This window comes from Myiozetetes cayanensis, unplaced genomic scaffold (genome assembly GCF_022539395.1).
Source record: "Myiozetetes cayanensis isolate MyiCay16 unplaced genomic scaffold, myiCay2020 scf5-8, whole genome shotgun sequence".
NCBI classification, from domain to species: Eukaryota; Metazoa; Chordata; class Aves; order Passeriformes; family Tyrannidae; genus Myiozetetes; species Myiozetetes cayanensis.
In genome coordinates this window covers 66769420-66792619 of record NW_026087742.1, presented here as the reverse complement: position 1 = coordinate 66792619, position 23200 = coordinate 66769420, and the positions used below count along the sequence as shown (strand labels likewise).

At 37.5% G+C, this 23200-nt stretch overlaps 1 protein-coding gene across 20 annotated transcripts in view; it reads right to left on the bottom strand.

The window, feature by feature from the left end:
- Positions 1 to 23200, bottom strand: part of LMO7 (LIM domain 7) — a 130070-nt gene that overhangs the window by 90400 nt on the left and 16470 nt on the right. For 19 of the 20 annotated variants that reach the window (XM_050331826.1, XM_050331818.1, XM_050331820.1 and 16 more), the window contains exons 2-3: positions 3695 to 3765; positions 199 to 268 (exon numbers count right to left, since the gene is read on the bottom strand). In XM_050331826.1, the coding sequence (XP_050187783.1) occupies positions 199 to 268; positions 3695 to 3765 (141 nt within the window). The remainder of the gene's footprint in view (positions 1 to 198; positions 269 to 3694; positions 3766 to 23200) is intronic. The other variant, XM_050331828.1, reaches the window with a different exon arrangement.

Sequence of the window (23200 nt, the reverse complement as noted above, 5' to 3'; positions counted from 1 at the left end):
TGATTTATGACAACATATAAATGGTACAATTTTCACCAAAACAAAACAAAACAAAAAAAAGAAAATGGAGCTAATTTTGAAAACTTTTGTAGGTTTTTATCTCAAGACCACATAAGAACAGTAAGCAAGAGTGCTCCTTACAAAACAAAGAGCACTTGATGTCATACCCCAGATATAAGATTTGATGTCATTACTTACCAAGCCAGCAATTGGAGTTGACAGACGATTTATCTTTTTAATGATGCCGGGCTTGATCTTGTTAATCAAACTAAAAATAAAAAGTAAATTATTTTATGTTACATAATCAACTGTACTTGATGATGCGTGAGCATCAACGCTTAGTAAGAAATACTTTTCATATGGTCCTAACTTAATATGATTTGAATGAATTAGATCTGAATCTATTAACACTCCTAAAAAGTGACAAGCAACAGACTGTAGAAGCAAAAATGAGACAAGTCCCACACGCACACACAAAGTGATTTCTGAGAATGGCAAACTGAGAAAGAAGAAAAGAAGATGCCTGGATAGGCGTAGGCAGAAATGGATCTATGTTTCTACTACATGGGTGGTGATGTTAATCAGACTCAAATTTCCTATTTAAAGATTTTCTTCACATAAAGGTTCTGACGCATATGTCAAAAATGTATCAGAACGCTGCTTTTCAGAGTTCAGAGTGAAAGCACTAATATTCCTGTGAGGGTGAGAAATAAACTCAGTTTTCCTAATGCTCCCAAGTGCAATATGCTGTGTGCAACAATCACTTTTGTCACATATAATTTACACGCACAAGTAATTTTCAGTCTCAGTCAGAAGCAATTGCAGCTGATATCACTCTTTATATAAAATTCATAATTAAACTGAGAAGATAGGACAGACTAACACACCAGTGTTGAATACACAAGCTCAAATGCATACTTTGCCCTGCAGTGAGGATGAGGTACACGATTTCTTGCACCTTTTCATCCGGGTTTTCAGTCACAGAGATAGGGAAGTGTTGTGGTTCACCAAACTAAGAGACCACAGGGTCAGTAGAGACTGGAGACCTCAGGACACCCTGCAGACTTTATCTGCCTTTGAGGATTTTTGACTTGCTCCCTCTTGTCCCTGCTTGTCTGGCCAGATCCTTTACCCAGCACAAAGCATCAGCAAGGTTTTGTGATCTACCCACACCAATGCTGAGACAAGACCTGCAGTTTAAAACTTTATGTGGGGAAAAAGTATTTTTTATCTCAAGCAGCCAATGTGATTGGAAAATAACACAAAGAACAGTTTACCCATACACATGGAGGATACATTTCTTAAGTGCCTGTAGAAAAAAAAAAAAAAAAAAAAGAGGTCTGCAAGTCCTGAGACTTTTCAATCACACTAAGTTATTCAGAAAACAAAATACACTTGACCACTTTAAAAAAAAAAAAAAAAAAAAAAAGTGATCTGTTGGGATGGAATAAAAAAAAGTTTGACTTCCTTCCCTTTTTTTATTTTTTAATCATCCAAATATATAATTTTTACTTATTTTACTGAAGAACATGAAGTAGCATGTGATCAGAAAAACTTCAGTGAATTTCTTCCTCTAATGTATGCATATGAGACCTAGTAAAATGTAAAAGACTTTATTTTGTCAGCATCTGCACTTGGTCATTGATTAGGCCAAAGAAACCAATTGGACTGCTATAGGGATATGTAGTGCAAGTGTAGGTCTTATCTGCTATAGTTTAAGTCAAAGATATAATCTCCAGAGATAATATATCCATGGGCACTAAATTAGCCATGCCACAGGTGAACTAAGGCAATAGGCAATGTAATTCCTAGTTTGTCTCAATTATTTAAGATCTTGCTTTATATTGTCTTTAGTGAAAATTGGACATCTGAAAGCTTTTGCCATCTGCTCTTTTCTGTTTCCACAGAAAGTCACTCTTCTTTGTACTTCAAGTATGTCAAATTTAAAATTATCAGGAGAATTTAACTGGAGAATAACTATATTACTTAGTAGAATCATAATGAAGCATCTTGCTTTAAAGAAAGTTGTGTGCCTCCTAAGGCAAGCTGCTCAGCCAAAGAAATTACAGGATGTTTTTCTTGCACTACTAATAATTACGGATAAATTCAACTGATTTGCTTTTGGCAGATGGAGGCTCACATTCTTTTGCCAAATAACTGCCAACAATGAAAATATCAAAGGATTAGGATGTATCAGTTAACTTCCAATTCTTAGACACACTATTTTAAAGTTACATCTGAATACAATATACAAATCCCACTAAACACATACCTGAAGAAATATCTTCTTATTAAAAGGATTAACTATTTTTATTACCACATGCACACTCATTAACATTTAATTATGTAAGTAACAAAAATACAGCATCCACCTCTACAATATTATTGAAAATTAATTAACTCTCCATATCACAAGATAACCAACTTGCAAGACATGCCTGGATGGGCAAAGCGCCCAAAGAAAAATAAAGGCAGAGACAGAAAACACAGTAACATTCACAGAAGGAAAAAATTATATATGGGAAGAAAAGCTCAGAGAACTAAACCTTTGTAAATATTTTCTGAAAGTTAGTTTGGTTGAACTGATTTTAGAGTGGCTCTGAGATTTGTGGTATTTTTTCCTAGCATCCCAGGTAGCTCTCTAACGAGATTTCTCTTGCACTGGTATTCTAATGACATTTACACCTGCTGTTCCTTAAAATACTAAGGGATTAGCACCACTTCCAGTCCTGGAAACTTGCTCCAGTAAGTACAAAACCAATTACAGATATGTGGATGAGACCTGACGAGTGGACATTTTACACCTCTGACTCAGTCTAGCAACGAAACCAGACAAGTCTCATTACTGCCAAGCCTACAATATATAAGCACAAGGAAGCTTCTTATACAAAGTACTCCAAAACAAGCCAAGGTCAGAGTTTGCTGTTTAAAAAAGTCCATAAAGTACTGAAATCTGGACTGCACGTGCACATATACAACAACATATTTCTACATTATGCTGGAGATCCAGCCTATTTTTATCACCCTATAGGATTACTGGGGGGTTTTTTAAGTATATTTTTATAAAGGAGGACAAATTTCATTCAACAGATTCCATATTATTGAGATAGCTGGATGCAACCATGAAAGCAATAAGTAATAGGCACATGAAAGCAAATGCCTGTTATCTTCAATTTACAATTTTGTGAAGTTCACTTCTGAAGTATAGTATTTTTAGAAATAAAACTTAGTGTAAAGTTTTCTGGTAGGCATAGGTAGCTTTCAAGATTTACAGTACCAACACTCAGGGTCTGGGGACGGAGGACAGAAAACCAAACCCCAACTACAGTGGGTATAGGGATAACCAAGTGCTTTGATGCCAGCCATGGCCACACCACCTTGCACAAGCTGAAGAGCAAACCCAGAGATATCACAGATGTTATACCCAATAAAGATTAATCATCTGGCCAGAGGATCAGCACGATCCTCTCAGTATCACACAAACAGGTGTGTGGGACAACATATGTAGATCTAGAAAGAGAGTCTCCAAAAGCTGTTTTTACTTCCCATGACAAACAACAGATATTAAAAAACCTGAAAAATTACTTAACACAAAATACTTTCAGTACTTCAAAAAAAATGTCAGAGGCCAGGAAGGAAAGAGGCCAGCTGATGTTTACCTGAAGGATTTTTATATAGGCAAGTCAATACTCACTCGCACAACAGGACTCCATTTTCTAGAGCTGCTCGAAAGTCTTTGGTTCCAAAGCTTTTCCCAGTAACTGCCTATGAGAGAAAGAATTGAGAGTTAATGGGACACAGTGCACAAAGTCAGAACTAGCAAGACCATCTAAGAAGTACTGAAAAAAACCCAAACCAAACCAAAAAAAACCCAAACAAAATAAAACAATAAACCAACAAATACTGATTCAGCACTTAGTTCATACTATTATTTTCTTACATTAATTTCAAAAGAAATAAGTATTTAAAAGCCCGTTCTTTATGCCTCAAAAGAAGTCAGATCCAACATCTTAAAGTAGTTTCCTCTAGCGTAAATTCATCTTCAGCTACATTCTGTGGAAATACTTATTATTTTCTAAAGCAGTACCAGTTACACTGAAAAGCATAAAACAAATTTCAAACACAAGCGCAAAAGAAAGAGAAAGTCTTTTATCTCCTGCTTCATGTTACAGCGTGTATACTCATGATATCTGGCACACAGTATTTTCATGGTTTTTTTTCACGCCACTCGCACCTAAGGCAGTGTGACTAAAGAACCACTCCATCAAGTCTGCATTACCACGTGCACATCAATTCCCACTGCTTGGCAAGTGGTAAGACTGTATTAATGAGACTACTTTTTATATTAAGAGTGAAAAAGCAGTGAACAAGAACAATATTTTATAAAAGACTTAAGATATTCAATGCCAAAAGCAAAGCACTGCCCACATGTTTTCAGCAGAGTTAAAAAAAAAAAAAAAAAAACTCTCTCTTCTATAACAATCATCAACATAGCCCTTGCTCAAGTCTATACTCACTTGAAGTCACTACTAGATCCTCCCTCTGCCCACATTCCTTGAAGAAATCAAATTTGGCAGATTTCTTCTAAATGCTCAGGATTAAAAACCCACATGCAAGTCAGAAACAGAGACAATATTCTGCAAACAGTCCAACAGAGAGGTTTTATTCCAGGTCGAGTACAGAAATAAAACACTAGGAAGGGTATTTATTTGAGCTTAGAGGTCACCAGGTTCAGTCACCAGCTAATTATGAGCCTCCCTTATGAATGCTAACCCTGACTGTCCTCAATACTGTGCAGGACCACAGGCACACAATTAAACGTGCAGTGGAACCTGTGTGCACCCAGAGCAAAGCTACTGGTTACCACAGTAATTAAGGAAATTAGTAGTGAAGCAAATGAGCTGGGCTTGGTAAAAAGAGCAAAGGAGAGGATGTAGTTCTTTTATGGTCTGTTACATTATCACCCTATTTTTTTCTAAATAGCAAAATAAGGGTATGCAAACACCAGAAATCCTAAAATTTAAGTAATTAGTTTTAACATAGGAGTTTTTTCGTTCAAATGCTGCAAGTTCACCCTCCCTACTGAGGACAAAATTAAATGGTACAAAAATCTTCTTTTGGGTTTAGGGTTGTTTTTGTAGGATTTAATAAATAATGACAGAGGATGAATGATGACACACCAATTCAAGGTAAGAAAAATCCCAAAATTCTGGGAAAGAAGAAAAACACACACACACCAACTTTCAACAACAAAGGATGATAGTGATTCCCCTGGGAGAACTGCATTTTATAAAATATTCTTGTAACAACAGTCTGTTCTTACAGAAAAGTAGAGGTTGTATCATAGCAATATTTTCAATAATCACTTAAACCCACAGAATCTGAAAATTACCCTTATCTCAAATATAATACGATACTTTGCTTCCAATTTTGTATATTCAGTGATAATATTTTTGAGGAAACTAGTCAATGTAACAAAACAGCACTGGAAGTTTAAATATAAATATTTATGTTTCCTAGGTAATAGGGAATATGAGTTATAAGTTACGCCCCTCATTCCACAAGTTAGACATTTTATGTTTGCATGACGTACAGCAGAACTGTACCATATATAAAGCACTGGGGTCTAGCTCTATGGTTATGTTTCAAACTCCAATCTACTCTTAGAGTCCAGAAGTTGTTCTCATTTTGGAGTCGTCACTGACATCTACAGGACTACACAGTCCAAATGTTTGGGTTTATAGGGAGTTTGCTGGTAAGTCATTCATGCAATAGATGACAAGGTGTTTCCTTCAACTAGAGTTCAGCCCATCCCAAACCTGCAATGTCTTCTATATCCACAAAAAACCTTTGAGCTGAAACTCCCTTAAAAAAACCAAAACAACAAACAAAAACAGACTCCTGAAATTGCAGCATATAGCTAACTTAAAAATTACTCCTGATAAGTCAAGGAGCATGTGCCACTGAAGACAAGTTAAACTTTGGCATAGCCCCTCCAGAAGAACACAAGAGTGTCATGCTGCAGTGCATAATCATGTCCTCATGGGGCATCTTGTGGTCTTTTCCACAAGAAAAACCCAACACCTCAGTCTCCAAAATAGTGTGTGGAACATTTGACTATCACAAAGTCTCCAGGCACATGACCTCAGGTAACTAGAAGCCATCCTTGAACAACAAGAGAGTCCAATTTGAGTACAACATTGTAAATACCTCTATTAGACTTGCAGACCTCTTAAAATTACATTAGAAGATGCTACACTGGAAGCATTCTGACTAAGTTATTTGTGCAGCCACTGCAGCAATCAACACTGATTTGATGTACAGGACGGAGCCGTCAGACCAATCTTGTGACCCACACATTTTGACGACTATGCGGTTTGTTGATATTAAAATAAAAGCGTTGGCACTGCCAAGTTAGGCTTCATTAATATTGACTTTAAAAGGATAACTAATAATTAAGTAATTAAAAGATATTCTCAAAGAACAATTTAACACTTGTGCTTGAAACCGAAACATTTTCCAAGTTGCACAACATGTTGAATTTGTTGGTGTCACAAAAATAAGTACTCCATTTTAACACCTGCTTTTATACAGAGACTGAGAACTTTTCTCAGCTTGGACTTCAATCTGGCTCATATCCAGTGCAGGGCATCAAGCTCAGTTGTAGCTATTATAGCCTACAGATACCATTAAAAAAAAAAAAAAAAAAAAAAAAAGGAAATATATAGGCTGGCTCAGAGTGCCCTGACTTTTAAGATTCTGAGTAAGACAAAGTGAATCCCACCCTAAGATATTACATCTTCAAACTATGTCTACAATTTCTGAGTCACTGTTTATTCATTAAAGCTGGTTATACTGGGTGTGGTACTATTATGTAATAGGCATAATTGATTTTGGACAATTTTTCAACCACTTAGGCCACATGAGCCACCAAATAATAGAGAAAACATCTTGCAAAAGTGATTTTTATCCATGTTTGTACAACATCTCTTTCCAAATTATGTCTCTTTTCTCTCCTTCATTTAGTTGAGAGTATTATTCTTCTTTCACTGCTTTTTCATATGAAGAGTGCAATGACATAATTAATAAGACTGTATCATAAAATCACATTTAATTGCTGCTATAAAACAGTTTGATTTTGTTTTTGAAAGACTGCGTCCCCTAATGCTTTGCTAACTCCCAATTGCCAGGTCCAGCGCATTTACTTCAAACAGTATGCAAATCAAGTCTTTACTTAAATTTAGACATTTTGAAAATGCTTACACATACTGAGGGCTAGTTTATTTATTATTATTTTTTAGTTTTATTTCATGTTCGCTGTGATTCCTGTAGGAGGAGACAAATCAAGAAGAAATAACCAAAGATCAACCATCCTGAGGATGGCATAACATCAAAATCATCACAAACTGAACAAAAAGAACATAGCACAGAAGAATATAGATGATTATATACGTCAGTACAAAAATTAACATTGAGTGCATTTCTTTGGCTTGTCATGCTAGAGGCCACATATGGCTAATCATAACACAGGCCTTTTTTGCCTTAAAAGCTATCCAAAGTTGACAGAACTTTCAGTCTTAATAAAAAAATACTAAGGGACACCACGTCAAGCTGCTGCCATGGTTTAAACTGGTTTGTACAGCTTTTAGCAAAAAGGCAGCCCTACCACAGGCCAGTAGATGTTTACCATCATATGAAACTCAAAGTGCAAGGGCCCAGGAGGTTTCTCAACACTGCAATGATGGAAACACCAAAGCTAGACTCTCCCCATCCAATGCAAGAATCATACCTCACACACAGGCATGCTGGCCGACCAGTTCTCCATCACAAATGTGTTACCTGCTCAGAAACAAGGAGACAGCACTGTACCATGCCCAGTTTGTAATCTGAACAATGCCTTGGTACAGGTACTCATCCCTCCAGCCTGCCTTCTCAACCTCATTAAGAGCTCCACTACCCCCACTCCACATAGACTACACCATCTCAAGCCATGCAAGGACCTTGCACAACAATTTGAGAGAAATGCTACCTTCATCAGCTTGAAGCATGCCATTCCCTGATGCAGGGTTGTAGGTTAGGGATGGAAGAATCCAGAAAGATACTGAACCATGCACAATAGTGACTGCCTGAAGGCAGGTTTATGCCAGGATCTCATAGGGCAAGCAATTAATCAGATGGCAAGCTCAAGGATACTACACTGATTTATCAACTTCAGGTCCCCAGCACAGCCTGCAGCAAGAAAAGCCAAGTTTATCATGCTGCAGAGAGGACTGTTTGTGTTCTGTAGGGAGCTGGGACAATGATACAAACGTGACACAATGGTGCCATCTCCAGTACAGAGTTGTGGTTATGCCCTGCCAGTTTCTGTCACAGTGCCTGCCTCAGCAGACCACCTCACACACACATTCATGTCTGAATTACTACCTTCCCAATGGCCTTTCTTCCCCCTACCCACTACCAAAAATCTAGATCAGACTACATGGCAAATGGCTCCATCCTTCCATAATCCCAGCATTATGTATCTCCACATTTACAGTACTTGTTTGGTTCTAACCACCCTCATCCAATGTATCATTCCAGAATGGTATTGCTACTGTAAGATGCACAAGGAGATATACAGGCTACACCCCAGCCAACAGGCAAGCAGTGCAGGCAACTCCCAGTGTGCTGGCATCCCAACGGTTTGGCCAGGCTTGGAAATAGGTTCATAACACGTTTTATATAGTATTTTAAGTCCACTGCATTTTATAAAGTGCCTTCAGAAACATGCTATACCTCAACTTGACAGATTTTATCTTTTGTGTCTATCACAAAAGAAGAGTAACTTCAAAAAAAAAAAAAAAAAGAAGTAAAAAAAGGCAGGAAGGATTTTTCCCTCTCCTGCATTCAGATGTACTACTGAAAGACCTGCCTCCCCCTTTCATGGCTATTTGTAGTCCCATTAAAATGCCATGCAGAATATTGACTTGTCTTTGAATGGCATACACAGTAGCTGCCACAAAGTACTGCCATTATGCTTTGAAGTAAATAGCTTGTGCTGTCTGGCATTTGCAGACTTCCTATCCAGTTTTCTGTTCTCAGCTGGGTCTTTCTCTTTTTAAAAAAAACACAAACCAAAAAAAATTAACATTACCATATTTTTCTCCTGTAGTAATTTGTTTTATCCAAATCCCACCCAAAGGGCAGGCGGTAGGAGCCATATTTAGAGGGTTGCTGAACACAATCTTGACACAAGTGGCAAAATCAGACCTTTGGGTAGAAAACCTTTGACACTGCAGCAAACAGCCCAACCATAGTGATGACTAGATTTCTCAAAATCAAGCAGTAGAAAAGATCCGTTTAATTTTGAGGCAAGTAGGATCTGTCTCCCTGAATTTTGAGCCCCATGAAGATGTACAGAAAGAGTAGGCATTCATATTTTCCATCCATAGGAAAATACTCCTGGTATTTCACTCCTGGTAGCACCAGAGATTCCAGGTCCAAAGCACCTACGGTCATTGTGGGAGCCATGTTGCTATATTCCCTTCTGATCAAAAATTTAATTCATGGTCCAACAAACTCCTGAGAGGTCAGTCAACAACTGCTCAAGAAGCTGGTGCCCACAGAGGCTTTCCCAGTCAGCTGTCCAGTAATGAAATAATGACATTGCCCAACCTAACAACTGCACAAAAGTCAAGAGTGAGGCCTGGATTTCTACAAAAGGAAGCTCTTAATTTCAAATCTCATACCTCATTGCTAAAAGCCATGACAGGTATGATTCCACTGAGGAAAAGAACTAGGGTGGCTGAAAGTAAGAAGGAAAATATCTACGACTAAATCTGTGATATAATTTAACTGCACAGTAAAAATAAGAAGGCTGAAGGAGATGATGATTTTGCCATTGATCACTTATACTGGACCATGTGAATGTTCCCCAAAACACTAATGTTTTTCAGTTGGAATAATTCCCGCTCTATTGCTCAATGCCATGTTTAACTCCATACCCCAAATCCCCAGGCATCATTACATTTCAGAGAATGTGGAAATTTTTGTCTTCAGCCCTAACTGCCTTTGATAACAAACCAGAACAGATATTTATAAAAGGAAATGGTTGATTATTGAAAAAGTCTTAACTGTTATTTTCTATCATCAACATAATGATGGGGTCTTATTGTGGCATGCCTTCTGGACAAACACGCCAAGACTCCTGAAATAACATACAACTACATTTTTTTCAAAAAGATGAAGAAAAACAGTGAATAAGGGGCAAGCAAGAAGGGACATGATTACTGGTGCAGTAGGTGCGAGAAGCATAGACCTCTGCTTATCAGCTGTTTATACTTTGTTCTCTTCAAGTTTTCTGTCAAATCACATGTAGAAACACAATCTGAAGGATGAGAGTGAAGTTTTTCTTCCAATAGTTCAGGGAATCCCTAACTTAGGAGATCAGTGTTGCAGAAAGAGCAAGGATAAACATGTGGGATCAATCAAATCAGTTGAGCTTCCCCTCCTCCCTCACAAACAAGAGCATCTTACAAAGAAAAACAAGATGAATAAGTCAATGGTTGTTTATCCTGGTGACTGTACTGACAGGTATCAGACTAGGAAAACCAGCATAAATTACTTTATGTGATAAAAAAAGTGTCACTGTATGAGCAGATATGGGCAGCATAAACTACATAACAGTAGTTGTTCCAGTAGGACATAAAACTTGCAAATGCAAAGCGGAATCTAAATTACTAGACGTCTCTGAAAAAAAAAAACCATTGATATTTTATTGTAATTATATAGGTACATCTGAATTATTGGGAACCTATTAATTCCATAAACAGTTCAAATGCACACAAGCTCTAAAGCTGCCACCTTCAGTGATGCATGCCAATTTCAACTTTAACCATTTACTTTCTGATATGTATTTAAAACTAACTTCACTTAAATAAAAGTGGATATTTATGCCCCTTCCCAAGAGAACAGAAGACTAAAATTATTTTAAAATTTGCCAGTTGAACTCCATACTATTTCTGTGGTTTGTGGTAAGAGAATGGTGGCATTTGGCTCCTTAAGCATAAGTGTTCCTTATTAAACAGAGAAAAGGATAAAGTCATGAAAAAACATTCAAACATTCTGTTCACCCTGAAACAAGCAGAAATCAGTCACTGAATTCTGTAAGTATGCAAAAAAGAAATTTACTGAAAGTTGTCTTTTTCAAGTAATTCACAGTAAAATGGTGGTGTACTAGACTCTGGTGTTTCTTTCTGCCACAGAAAATAGTTAAACATACCCAGGAAACAAAGATTATGAAGGAATGGTTTCTAGAAAAGTTATTAACTGAGATAAGAGAAATGACAAGCAGAGATTCCAGTTTCACTGCTTAGATATCTTTTAATGACCACGTTTTGTAATACGTGCTCCCTCATGCTAGCCAGATTTTGAACTTGCCCATTGTGAAAGTCAATCACTCTGTATAACATTTTTTCTTCTTTTTTTCTGAAACATCGACATCTGCAGCACTGCACTGGTTGTTACTTCAAATTGTTAACACCTTTCCAAGCTGGGGGATAAGCACTCAAGAGATGAATGAATCCATGCATAGCTGTCACAACTGGACTTCTATGTAGTGTCCAACTGTGGCATACAAAAAGTTTGCCCCGGACAGAATGTCTGCATGTTCTCAATATCTCCCCCAAGATGCTGAAATAAAAAGACTAGAAGAATATCAGCAACACCACAGCTTAGAAAAGAGGAACTGGGAGAAGACTTCAGACACAGAAGGCTTTGTAAGGCTGGTTAAGCAGTCCAGGAGAAAGCCACGATCTTCCTGCTGTCCTGAAGTGGCATCACAGTCTCCTTTCCCACTCTCTTCCTCACGCCTAGGTGAAGGGTCTGCATTTATAAAGTGATCTGCAATCCTCCAGACTTTTTGTGCTTTAATATAGTACTGAATATATATATCTCTCTCTATAAAAACCCCCAACCCCATCTGCATATAACTCCCTCACACGTCCCACTACCTCTCCCCTGAACCAAAATGACCATGTCAACTGAAACAGGGGTTCCAAGCATCACAGAAAGGCAAAGGGCTGGAGCCACAGCATGCTGGAGATAAGAGCAGGTTAACATGTGGACTTTTGTGCAGATTCTTGAGAGGCTTAACATACCCAAAGATCAAGTGATGCAGCGCCCTGGCATCCAGGCAGTACGTGACAGATGGGATGGATGGCCACGTGCCCTCACAAAGAACTTCAAGTTCAGACAGTAATAATGAAAAAGCTCCACCCCAAAAACCTCTATACAAAGTCTGTCTGTATCATTTCCTTTGCTAAAAGAGAAAAACAAAATCTACAACAACTGCAGCAGTTTGGTTTCAGGTGAACAAGGAAAAAAAAATTTGTAGTAATTGTTTTTTTTGGGATTTTTTACAAGCTTCAGAAAGAGGCATGACTTGCAGTATTAATTGATAAAACATTAGTGATAATCAAAATCATATTTGTTTAGGACAAATGGAAAAAAAAGGATTAAAGCAAATACAAGTTAGACTTTTTGCTGTAGATCTACTAAAAATTACATTTGTCTACAATTTTAATCTATTATTTTATATTTAGTATTTTAAATACTGTCTCCATTTCACTGTAAGTGAATCTCTAAATATTTTGACCTTGTGCATGTAGAACAAAAGATAAATGCAAACTATAAAAAGCCTTTGGATGTTTGTATTTTCTATGTTCAGTTTTACTACTACTATCATTCCAGGTTGGAGTATATACTGCAAGGCTCAATACAGGCTTTCAGCTCACTAGCATCAATTTTTACAGGAAGGACCTTAAAGAAAACAATATCTTTGCTCATGCTGATTAAGAAAAACATGCTAAAACTCTGCTATTTTGCAAGTGAGTCCCTCTTGGGACTATTTATGTAAGTGGCAGAGAGATACAGAGATACAGAATGAAATGGCCAAGAGCAGTGCATGCTTTTGCCCTAGATTACAGTCCTCTTACAAACTGACTGCCTTGATCCTGGGTGTATTTGTATTTCCGTGTATTTTAAACACGTGTGCTTCTCCGGAGGGCAGCACTGGTGCCATGAGCAAACCAGGGAGCTAACCACAAGGTCTTGAAATGACATTCAGCAAGAGGAATAAAAAGGCATCAGATAAAAGAAAGTGCACACAAAAGAGAAATGCTTTAGATACAATTGCTTTCGCATGTTTAGTGAGGTTATTCATGCATGGAAGTAATTTCTTGTTATTCCTGGAGATCTGTCAATCTTTTCAAATTTTTCAGCCTTTACTGGAAGCAGTACTTTGAGCAACATACATACTGAGATGTGAACTGAGTCTACTTCAACCAAAAGCATTGACAAACACCCCCCTTTCTCTCTCACGCATACTCCCATTTGTGCACCCATGGGATTTGGGGAACCAATAGCCTTCTCATCAAATCTTCCCTCCCGTCCCCACATCTCCTGAGTTTTATATTTCTCTCTCTCCTACACCTACTGGTTTTCAAGCCTTATCACCAGGTTTTCTTGGCTCATTAAGAAGGCGACATATGGACAGCGAGCAAAGAAATCGTGTGGAAATGAACATTTAACAGGGTCAAAAGACACTGTAAAGGAAATTAATGTCATGATGGAGTCTGGAAAAAATAATCACAACATCACTTCCCAGTAAACTCTGGCACTTGGCATTAACTGTAATGCTTAAACAACAAATTTAGAAATTTCAATATTATCTAGCCACAGTTATGTAGAAGTAAGCCATCAAGTCGAAGTCACTGACATTAACACTGAATTTCCACTGGAGAAATATTATGCTCTTCTCTGGAGTTTGAATAATTCAGGGGGAAGGATTAGCTTAAAAGAACTCCACGGATCTGACCAGTTTGAATAAAAAGAAAAGCAAGATCATAAAGCTCCTGTTTGGTAGCTGGGGACTTTCTAAACTACATTTATGTTTCGAGATACAAGAGTAGGTAAGCTGCAAGAGAAGCTATAGAGAACAGTGACACCAAGAAAAATTTTATCTTGCATTTTTTTTTCTGGGTGTTTTTTTAGGCATTTTAAAAATAATAACTCGAAAGGAATATAAATACACATACAAATAATTATATTGGGATATTTGAAGAACACTGTGTATGGATCAAGTTACTACGGTAGGAGCAAGAGTTTGAAAGGCTCTCTTTCCCAAGGCTTGCAGCAATATACTGCATTACAGCTCCTTTATCACAGCGCTGGATGGCAGAGGTCATTGCCACTGCTTCACAGCACCATCTAATGAGAGGCATCAGGTACGACACATGACCAGAGGCTCTCTGCCTATATGTAGTCCTTCTCCTTGGCAGGAGATGAAAGAAATTGCCTCTGGCAAAGAAATTAAATAATTGCAGTCAGAGGAGGAAGGATGGCTATGGAGGAAATTGAAGTCCAAGGGAGCTATGAAAGGATGGCGTGCATTTGAAAAGATGACAGGAGAACAACTAGAGGAGCCAGAATTTCAGTCTGGGCAAAGGAATAAATAAGTTTAGGTTCAGTAAATTTTGCTGACCAATATTTGTCACTGATTAGGTGCTGGAACAGTTCCAAAATATGAATACTACCCTTTTAGAGTATTTAAATATAAAGGAATATTTCATGAACATGTAGTAAGTTAGTCAAATGGCTTTATACTTTGAGAACCCTGAAATGAATATGCTCTTGTGTTTGACTACATAGCTTTCAGCTTTTCAGGGGATCCTATTCTTGCTACATCTCCTTCAAACCCTTCTATCATCTCACATCAGACACAGTGCCACCCGGAACAGTACTCACCCATTATTTATAATTATATATACACATTTCCCCAAAAGATCTAACTCCTTCCCTATTTGAGATATATTTGCCTTTACAAAAATGAAATGTCATTGCCAGAGGAAATCAGGGATCAGGCTACCATCAACCTCAAAATCAGGACTTCACTCTACTTAATAATTAAACACGATTGAAGAGTTCCCTCTTTATGCACCATACTGCCCTGTTATGTCTTTCCTGACCAAACATTTTGGTCTTAATGTTTGAGTATTTATTAGGTCAAATACATTACTTCTCAACTCTTATTCTCCAAGGAGCTCTTCTGCTTGGTTTGCAGAACCACAGATAGAAGAAGCGCTAGCAGCTGCCCAAGTCACAGGCAGCCCCACGCAGGGTTAACTGCTGCACTACAATTAAAGCATTAAGGTGAAGAACACAGAGGTCCAGAAGGGAGGCACAACAACTCCTGCTCTTCCAAACTCTTCCAACACTTCCCCTTTCCTATCTTTCCTCTTCGACATCAGCGCTTATCCCTCCACTTCTGATCCAGGCTGAGCATCGCGTATGACCCAAGCATTACTCAACCAGCTCCAGCATGACACTTCCTCCAGCCATTTTACCACTCCGCTGCAAATGTAGCTTTATTTATCTCATTATTTAAGGAGCCAAACTGGTTTGACAGAGTGCTTACCTCCTTGCCTGGGTGTGTTTAGAGGAACCCAAGATAAGATTGACTGTCACACCAGCTACATGGAGTTACTACGTACACTGCCGAGAGGTAGGATTTAATTACTAGTCAAAAGCAGCCTATCTCCCCCTTATTACAGAAGGCAATTATAATTTGCTTATATTTATTATGTCATCCTTGCAGAAATGTTCGTGACTATTTGTAAACAATTCCATATTTTGCAAGGGAGAGGCATAAATTTATATCACAGTTGACATATCCAATTTTTTATATAATTAGAAATTTCTATATTGCTGAAAAAAATTGTTTTCCTCTGAACAAGAAAAGAAGTCAGCAGTGTATTAAAGAATTTATCTGCATATGGCTGATACATCCTTTCTCATAGAGATACGCGGACCTTAAACCCTGTGAATTACAAAAAAAATAGTTTCCAATCTGTAGTGGGCTCATTTGCATACATTCATATAATCTCCCCTAAAGATACAGCTAGAGTGATTAAAAAAGCCCCACAAAATGCACACAAGAAAAGCACCAAGATAAAAGCAGGCAATTGTACTAGAAAAATCTATCCAGAGCTATAAAAACAGTCTTGAAAGACTACTGTCTTCTATTCATTTAGTAGGGGTATGCTTGTACCTTGTAACCACAGAAAAGACGCACATTTTGGATTATAAACAGATGCATGTATTTGGGGCATTTTTTGTCTCTAGCTTAACTTTATTTTGTCTTTAAAAATAACACTTCATTAAATGGAGAAATACTATCAGTAACCTATACAGTTTTTCACAGACAGAGAATATCTATGCACTGGAAGACTGAGATTTTCTTCTACCATAGGTAAGATGCCTCAAGCATTTCGGATTTGAGTCTCAATGGTTTCTACGACCAGCTGTCTTCCAGGTATGCAGATTTCAAGAATGTCTGAAGTTTTGCCTAGCAACAGACAAAGTACAGACTGCCCCTAAATTTCAACGTTTTCCTCCATACATTTTGCATGAAGTTGTGCCAGTTTCTGCTGCTTGATCTGGTACGTGATTACCATTTCTACATGAAACTTTTTACCATTTTATTTACAGTTCAATAGAGCAGTAGAAGACACTTTTCCTATCATAACAAAAATAAAACTGGGAAGTGCTTTTAACATTAGGTCACTGCTTTATCAAAGCAGAATGATGTCTTTGGGGTTTTTTTTAATTCAAAATTCCAGAGAGAAAGAAGTGATCTTTTGTGTTATCGATGCTATTTCCAGTGTAAGATTTAATTTTGTTTGGGGGCATCACAAAATCACGTGCCTTATTGGGCACACGTCCTCGTAAATATGTTCTGTTAGAACAAGAAGTCAGATGTAACTTCAGCTGGAAGCATTCAAACATGACTTGCACAACATTTACAGACTAACAAAGGAATTATCCCATTGAGTTAAACTAGTTGTCCATCTCACCCAACATCCTCTGTCTGACAGTGACCTGTACCAAGTATGTCAGCACGTTTGCAGGGTGGGGAGGGAGGATACCAGTACTTTCATATTTAGAGCAGAGGTGTTTCTAGCCTTCTCTATAATTAAATGGTAAAAAACACAGATAGGGAGAGCAACACTTCTTTTCACAAACGGTTCTCTTGCATCAGAAATCATTACCGAAAGGAGAAATATCACCCACCACTTCCTCCTGTACCCATATACCAAGCTTTTTTAAATACTTGCTTAAAGATTTGTTTGTGATACACAACATACAGAGACGTGTATTCAGAAGAACCTGAATACAAGTCCAACTTGTGATAAGTCTGAACTGCTAACTCTATATAATGCCTTTTTAACTAAGGCATGTAATGATGAATATACTACTAAGAGCCCATGTATCTTACGCTAGCCAATATTCTCTAAGCCTAGTGCCTCAGTTTGAGAGCCTGCATTGATAGCAAGGGTGAATTCATACAGAATCTGGGTGTCACTGCAAAACTGATCTCCTATCTCTTGACATATTCTGACCTCTGCTGTTATAAAATGGAATTTATTTTGACAGTAATTTTTTTCTTTAGAACACTGCCCTCAGCCGAATAAGAATTTTCAGTATATGCCATTTTCTGGGGTGAAGAAATGATGGGAAAATCACTTTTATTTCACAACATGAAACATAAAGTGCCCAAGCTTTTCTTTCCCCCTTCACGGTCCTACCATCCTGTCATTTATTATAAGTTTCATCATTTGACTATTACATAAATACATATACTCTGTTCTTTTGGCATCTAGACACTATATACTACCAAACTGTCCTAACATCTTCTTTCTCTGAGAATGCATTGTTTTAGGCTTTTATGACAGACACCAGCAAATCCACCCAGCACATACCAATATACAAACTATTGCTAATCTGAAATCATTCATACAACTAGTTTCAGGCAGCACTTTCTTTTTTCCAGTTTAAGATGAATTTTCATTACAAAAATATTCTACAGTAGACTATCAAGCTCTCAATTATGTACAAATCTAGGACTTCATACTGAATTTTGACAGTACTGGTTAGGAAAGAAATATTTTCTAAATATGCCATACATTAACATCAGTGAAAGTGTAAATCTGAATGAACAGTGGCTGTATTGTTGGCAAAATTTTGAAGTCACCAAAACACTGCACTTTTGAAGTGATAGGTACACTCTGAGGGGAAAAAAAAACAGAGTGTGTCCATCATGATTCTCTGATTCCAAACTTCATTTTCCCTTCTGGTCAAGAAGTCTCCTCTCAGACCTTGATCTTGAAGATTAAGTTGTGAACCTCTACTGTACTTATCACAAATGCTCAAAGATCATTTGCTCTTCCTTTCCCATCACAACGCCTGTCCCACTTCAAAATAAAACTGCATGTACAGTTTGCATTATTTCTGTCAGACTTGCTGATTTCCCATGGCTTGGGAGATGATAAAGTACTTGATCAAATATTTTTATAAGCATGACTTTATGAATTTAAGACTGTATCTTCCAGTCAGAAAACACTTTTGGTTGAGGAATAGAAAGACAGCAGCATAGTGCACAATCAGTACTTTAGCACCAAATGCCATGTTTATCCTCATGTTTAAATAGGAAAGAGACCCTAATCTTCAATCAGCTAGATTATGCCAAGAACCTCTTTTAGAACTAAAGGCAGAAAATAGTCTTGTTCAGTTCTTTTCAGTCTGTTTTCACCATCAACTATTTTTTTCTGAGCAATACTAAAATTAATGGAGTTTATTGTTCTGCATGCAACAACTTTATTTTCACCTTCATGCATGGGGTTTTTTAAATAATTAAATATTTTGCTTCTGTTGAGACAAACGTATGGAAATTTGCCTTAATACCTTTATTGAAGAAAAAGCAGGAAACACAACAGCATAATATAAATAAACCACTGAATCTTAGAGGATCCTCAACTCTAACTACAAAACAAACAGCCAATAAAGCTCAGCACAGCACCTCACTCCATCGCACAGATGTCCTCAGGACAGCCTATTAGTTTATAACCCCCAACCCCTCACCCCTCATTTCAATAACCAGGCTCAGACATTTTCTTTTGCCTTCAGTTGTAACCATCATTTGCTGGAAACTAAACCAGAATGAACACCTTCAAAATGTTACTGCACCTCCAGTAACAAATGTGTAGACTAACAGCAAGGATGCCAAACAATGAGCTATACAGACTACCATGAGCATCTTTAGCATTACAACTGATTTTTTAAAAATATGGAACAACTTCAAATTAAACATGTTAAGACAGCTCAGTTTCCTACTAAAAAATTTTTAATAAAGACAGCAATTTTGGACAATATAAGGACGAAGGTTCAACTGTGCTCTTTGTATAGAGACCACCCAGCAGTATCCTGCAAGTGGTCTCAAAAATTTATTTACTGTTTTCAAGGGTGTTATAGAATCTGGCAGGTATTCAATCAAACCAATAAAGTTCTGTGGTTAGTTTACTTTTGTATTCTATCAAAAACTGTGATGAGAAACCAAACAGCCTAAACCAAAGAGTAGCATGATAAAACAGGAAGTTTGAGACACCAATTCACAAAAGTAGAAGCAAACAGAATTCACACAACTAGCATAATAAAAAGAGTCACGCAAGTATAGGTAAAAAAGTAACTAAAGACAAAATATAGAAGAAATTCTATGGTCATACTAGAATAAACAGAAAGTACAGATCAGGCATGATGATGGTGAATAAACAGGTAATGAAAAAAATGGTTTCGATGTTCAGTTGAAGAGCTGGCAGGTGCTTCAGAGAACCATGGGACTGGGAAAACAACCACTCAGAGTATAAGTGTTGAAGATGGCAAAGCCTGGAAGAATTTGCTTAATTAGAGTTCTTGTCTGTTCTAGAGCATGCTCTAAGACATTAGCAATTATCTCCAACTCACAGGGCTGGCAAGGTCTCACTGACAGGAAAAAAAATTAAAAATAAAAAAGATCCCCTTTTGACGTGCAATGACATGAGAAAGAATGCAGAATAATAAGGGTTAGAAAAATATTTAGACTATTCTCCCCAACTTTGGTTTCTCTAATTGCTGATTCCACCACCACCAAGCCATAGCTTTTTGGGAGGGAATAACACTTTGGTTTGAAAAGTCGCTTTTTTTCCTGCCTTGGCAAATTAACTGGTCTGACACACCAGAAAAGCAGTAAGTGGGCTATAGATGGAATGAAGTTATGCAACTGGAAAAAAGTCTTGTTATTTTATTTAAAGACAGACTATGGAAACACAACTTAGGTAAGGAAATTAAAAGGCCATTATGTGAAAGTGGGAAGACCACACATGTACAGAACAAGTTTCTAAGGTGGCAAATCTGACTGGGATAAGGGACTAAACTGGACCCAAGAGAAGTTATTGGAAATTCCAGGACACTCCAGTGTGTTCTTTACAGAATTAGGTAATGAACAACAACCATATATTATTAATAAACCCAAACTGAGACACTGCATGAGTATTAAGGGTGGGGAGACAAAAGTTCCCTGTTAAATTCCTCAGTTGGAGCACTGGTCCAAAGTTCAGCAAGAGAAAACTCAGAACTTGGCTACAAAATCTTATTCTTAAAACAGGGTAACTGAATATATAAATAGGATATTCCTGTACATCTCAAAACAATGTTAGCTTTTTTGTTTCATAACAGGTTTGTAATCAGTCACCCCCACACCCTTTTATGCAATGCCTTAAGTGGTTATTTATCAGTTTGTATTGGTGCAGTAGCTGTCCTGCTCTTAGTTTGGTACGTGCTATTTCATGTACCCCACTTAAAGAAAAGAGTCTTAAGAGTATGAGGACCAGTTATTATGAATAAGACATGAGAGGGAACACTTCTTTTCCAAATTTATCAAAGCAAGAGTTGTACTAAGTGGTTTACTTTGCAGCAAAGGAGATTGTCATGTATTAGGGAAGAAAAATCAACCAGAAAAGTTAAGTACCAGTTTTTAAGAGGTTAAAGTACATAGAGATAAACAGATAGACAGACAGACAGATATGCGAGGAATGGTCTAGGTGTAAGAATATCTAGTTTTACAAGAGAGTAGTGATGAACTATGTGACCCTTAAGCTCCTTTCAGCCATATATGCAATTTTCACATAATTACTTACTCAGTCTCATCATCTAAATACCAAACGCAGTGAAAATTCTTAGTTAAGCATGTATGTATCTCCAGCATTTAAAGGACAAGACAGAACAAAGTGAGTTTCAGAGGGAGTTTTGGAGTTGTTTGGGAAATGAGGTGCTTCGCAGCAACTGCTCAAAACACACAATAACCTAGATGCAAAAAATGGCTACAAATATATCAGTTTATTTTAGGACATATCCTCTAAGTGTCTAGCCAGAAATTCAAACCTGTAATGCCTACTATGACATGACATTATTAAAACAAGAAAAAAGAAAAACTGCAGAGTGGGTGGTACAGACACAAGTACTACCCCTACGAGTACTTATAACTACTCAGATCAGGGTAATTGCTAACTCTGAAGAGACACGGGTTAAGTGGCACTTACAGTATCATACATAACCCAAACACCAGGCTCTGTAACTCTAATGTTGTGGTAAAAGTTGCATAGAGGACTATGATTTATTAGAATTTAAAGACTATGGTACTGGTCACATCCAATGTATGTCATCTAATGAATTCTCTAATAAATTCCTATGTATGGCCTGTTAATTCTCATCACTTAGAGGGGATGGGGAGGAAGGAACTGATTAGTCTTTATGTGTAAAGTTATTAGTGTTACACTGCTTAGAGAAGCTCTTAGTGGTCCAGCTATGCTCCTCTGGTGACCTGCTGCACTGGAGATGCCTGCAGAGCTGGGAAAGTGCAGGGTGGTGGTGCTGAGGATGCCTCTGTACCACTGGCACTTTCTACACTTCCACAGACTTTACATATTAGTGTCAGAAAAAAAAACAAGAAAGAAAATCTGTTTTCCCTTTCCTTGATGGAAGATTGTCTTGAGCTAGTAAAAATGACTGACCTACATGCTCTGAAGGACAAAGGGCTCCTCCTGGGCACCTCCAATGACAGTTTCATGGGAATGAGGCAGGTACCAATGGAGAGAATAGCTGCAACTACTGCAGGGTTTTATTTGAAGAACCTCCAGAAACCACATAAGAAAAATAACATACTTTGGAAGGGAATATTAAAAGTACAAGTAGGCCTGAACTTCATTACACAGTTTTTGGTTACAGGTGCTACATGAATCCACCTGCTCAAGGCATCATTTTAGACATGCATATTAAATAAAAATAAAAAAAAAAAAAGGGGAAAAAAAAAATCAAGTGTTTGCCACCTCAAGGAAGAACATGCAAAACTCAACACAGCCTTACTGCCAGAGGTGAAAACAGAAGAAACACAGGACAAAAGTAGAGAGCCCTAGAAGATGTGCTATTTGTGTTTGCATTTGAAAAATGGGGGTGGAAAGATGAGAAGAGCCACTTCTGTTGTCTGCCCCATACCCTTCAGCACACGCTGTCAGAGTACCCAGCACAGCCCTCGTGTAACCCTGCCTCAGGTCTGCAACAGAGACATGATATTTGGTGCACCTTGGTCTCCTGCCTTTGCCTATATCCTGTGCGAAGGCGAGAGTCTGCATAATTCCAGTTCCACTGCTGCTTCCAGCAGTCCTGTGCAACATTACTGCTGAATTCAGGGAGGTTACACAGAAACCTGGCAAGCTGAAACAACCCCAAGGCCTGATGACTACATGTTTTGTGGTAATGGCAGTTGGCACCAGAATGTCAAAAAAAAAAAAAAAAAAAAAATCACAAATATAAAAGTCAAAAGCTGGTAAATAAACCCTTCAAGGTTTTGTTAGGACAAAGTATTTTAGTAGTCAAGGCCACATACACTTTAAAATGTGCAAAATTCATACCGAAATGTATCTCTATCAAAAGATACGTCTATGGAAAGTGACAGTCAGAGTCTGTATTAGATTTATTAATAGAGGTCAAAGGACAGATTTGGGGTCAATAAAGTAAATGGCTCATCTTTCATTTAATGACTTCGAAGAAGCAAATTAAAATTCAATAGTATCCAACAAAATAACCAAAAAGCATACTAATATTCTTACCTACATGCAGGAATAGCACTACAACATAACTACCCAAAACACGTTTTACCAAAGCAAAAGAATGTGTACAATAAAACAATCCTGAAAAGTATATTCAATATTATTTGAAAATAACTTATGCCGTTTGAACATGAAAGATTTCATTTAAAAACACTTTAATGGCAAGTTGAGAATTCCTGAAAAAT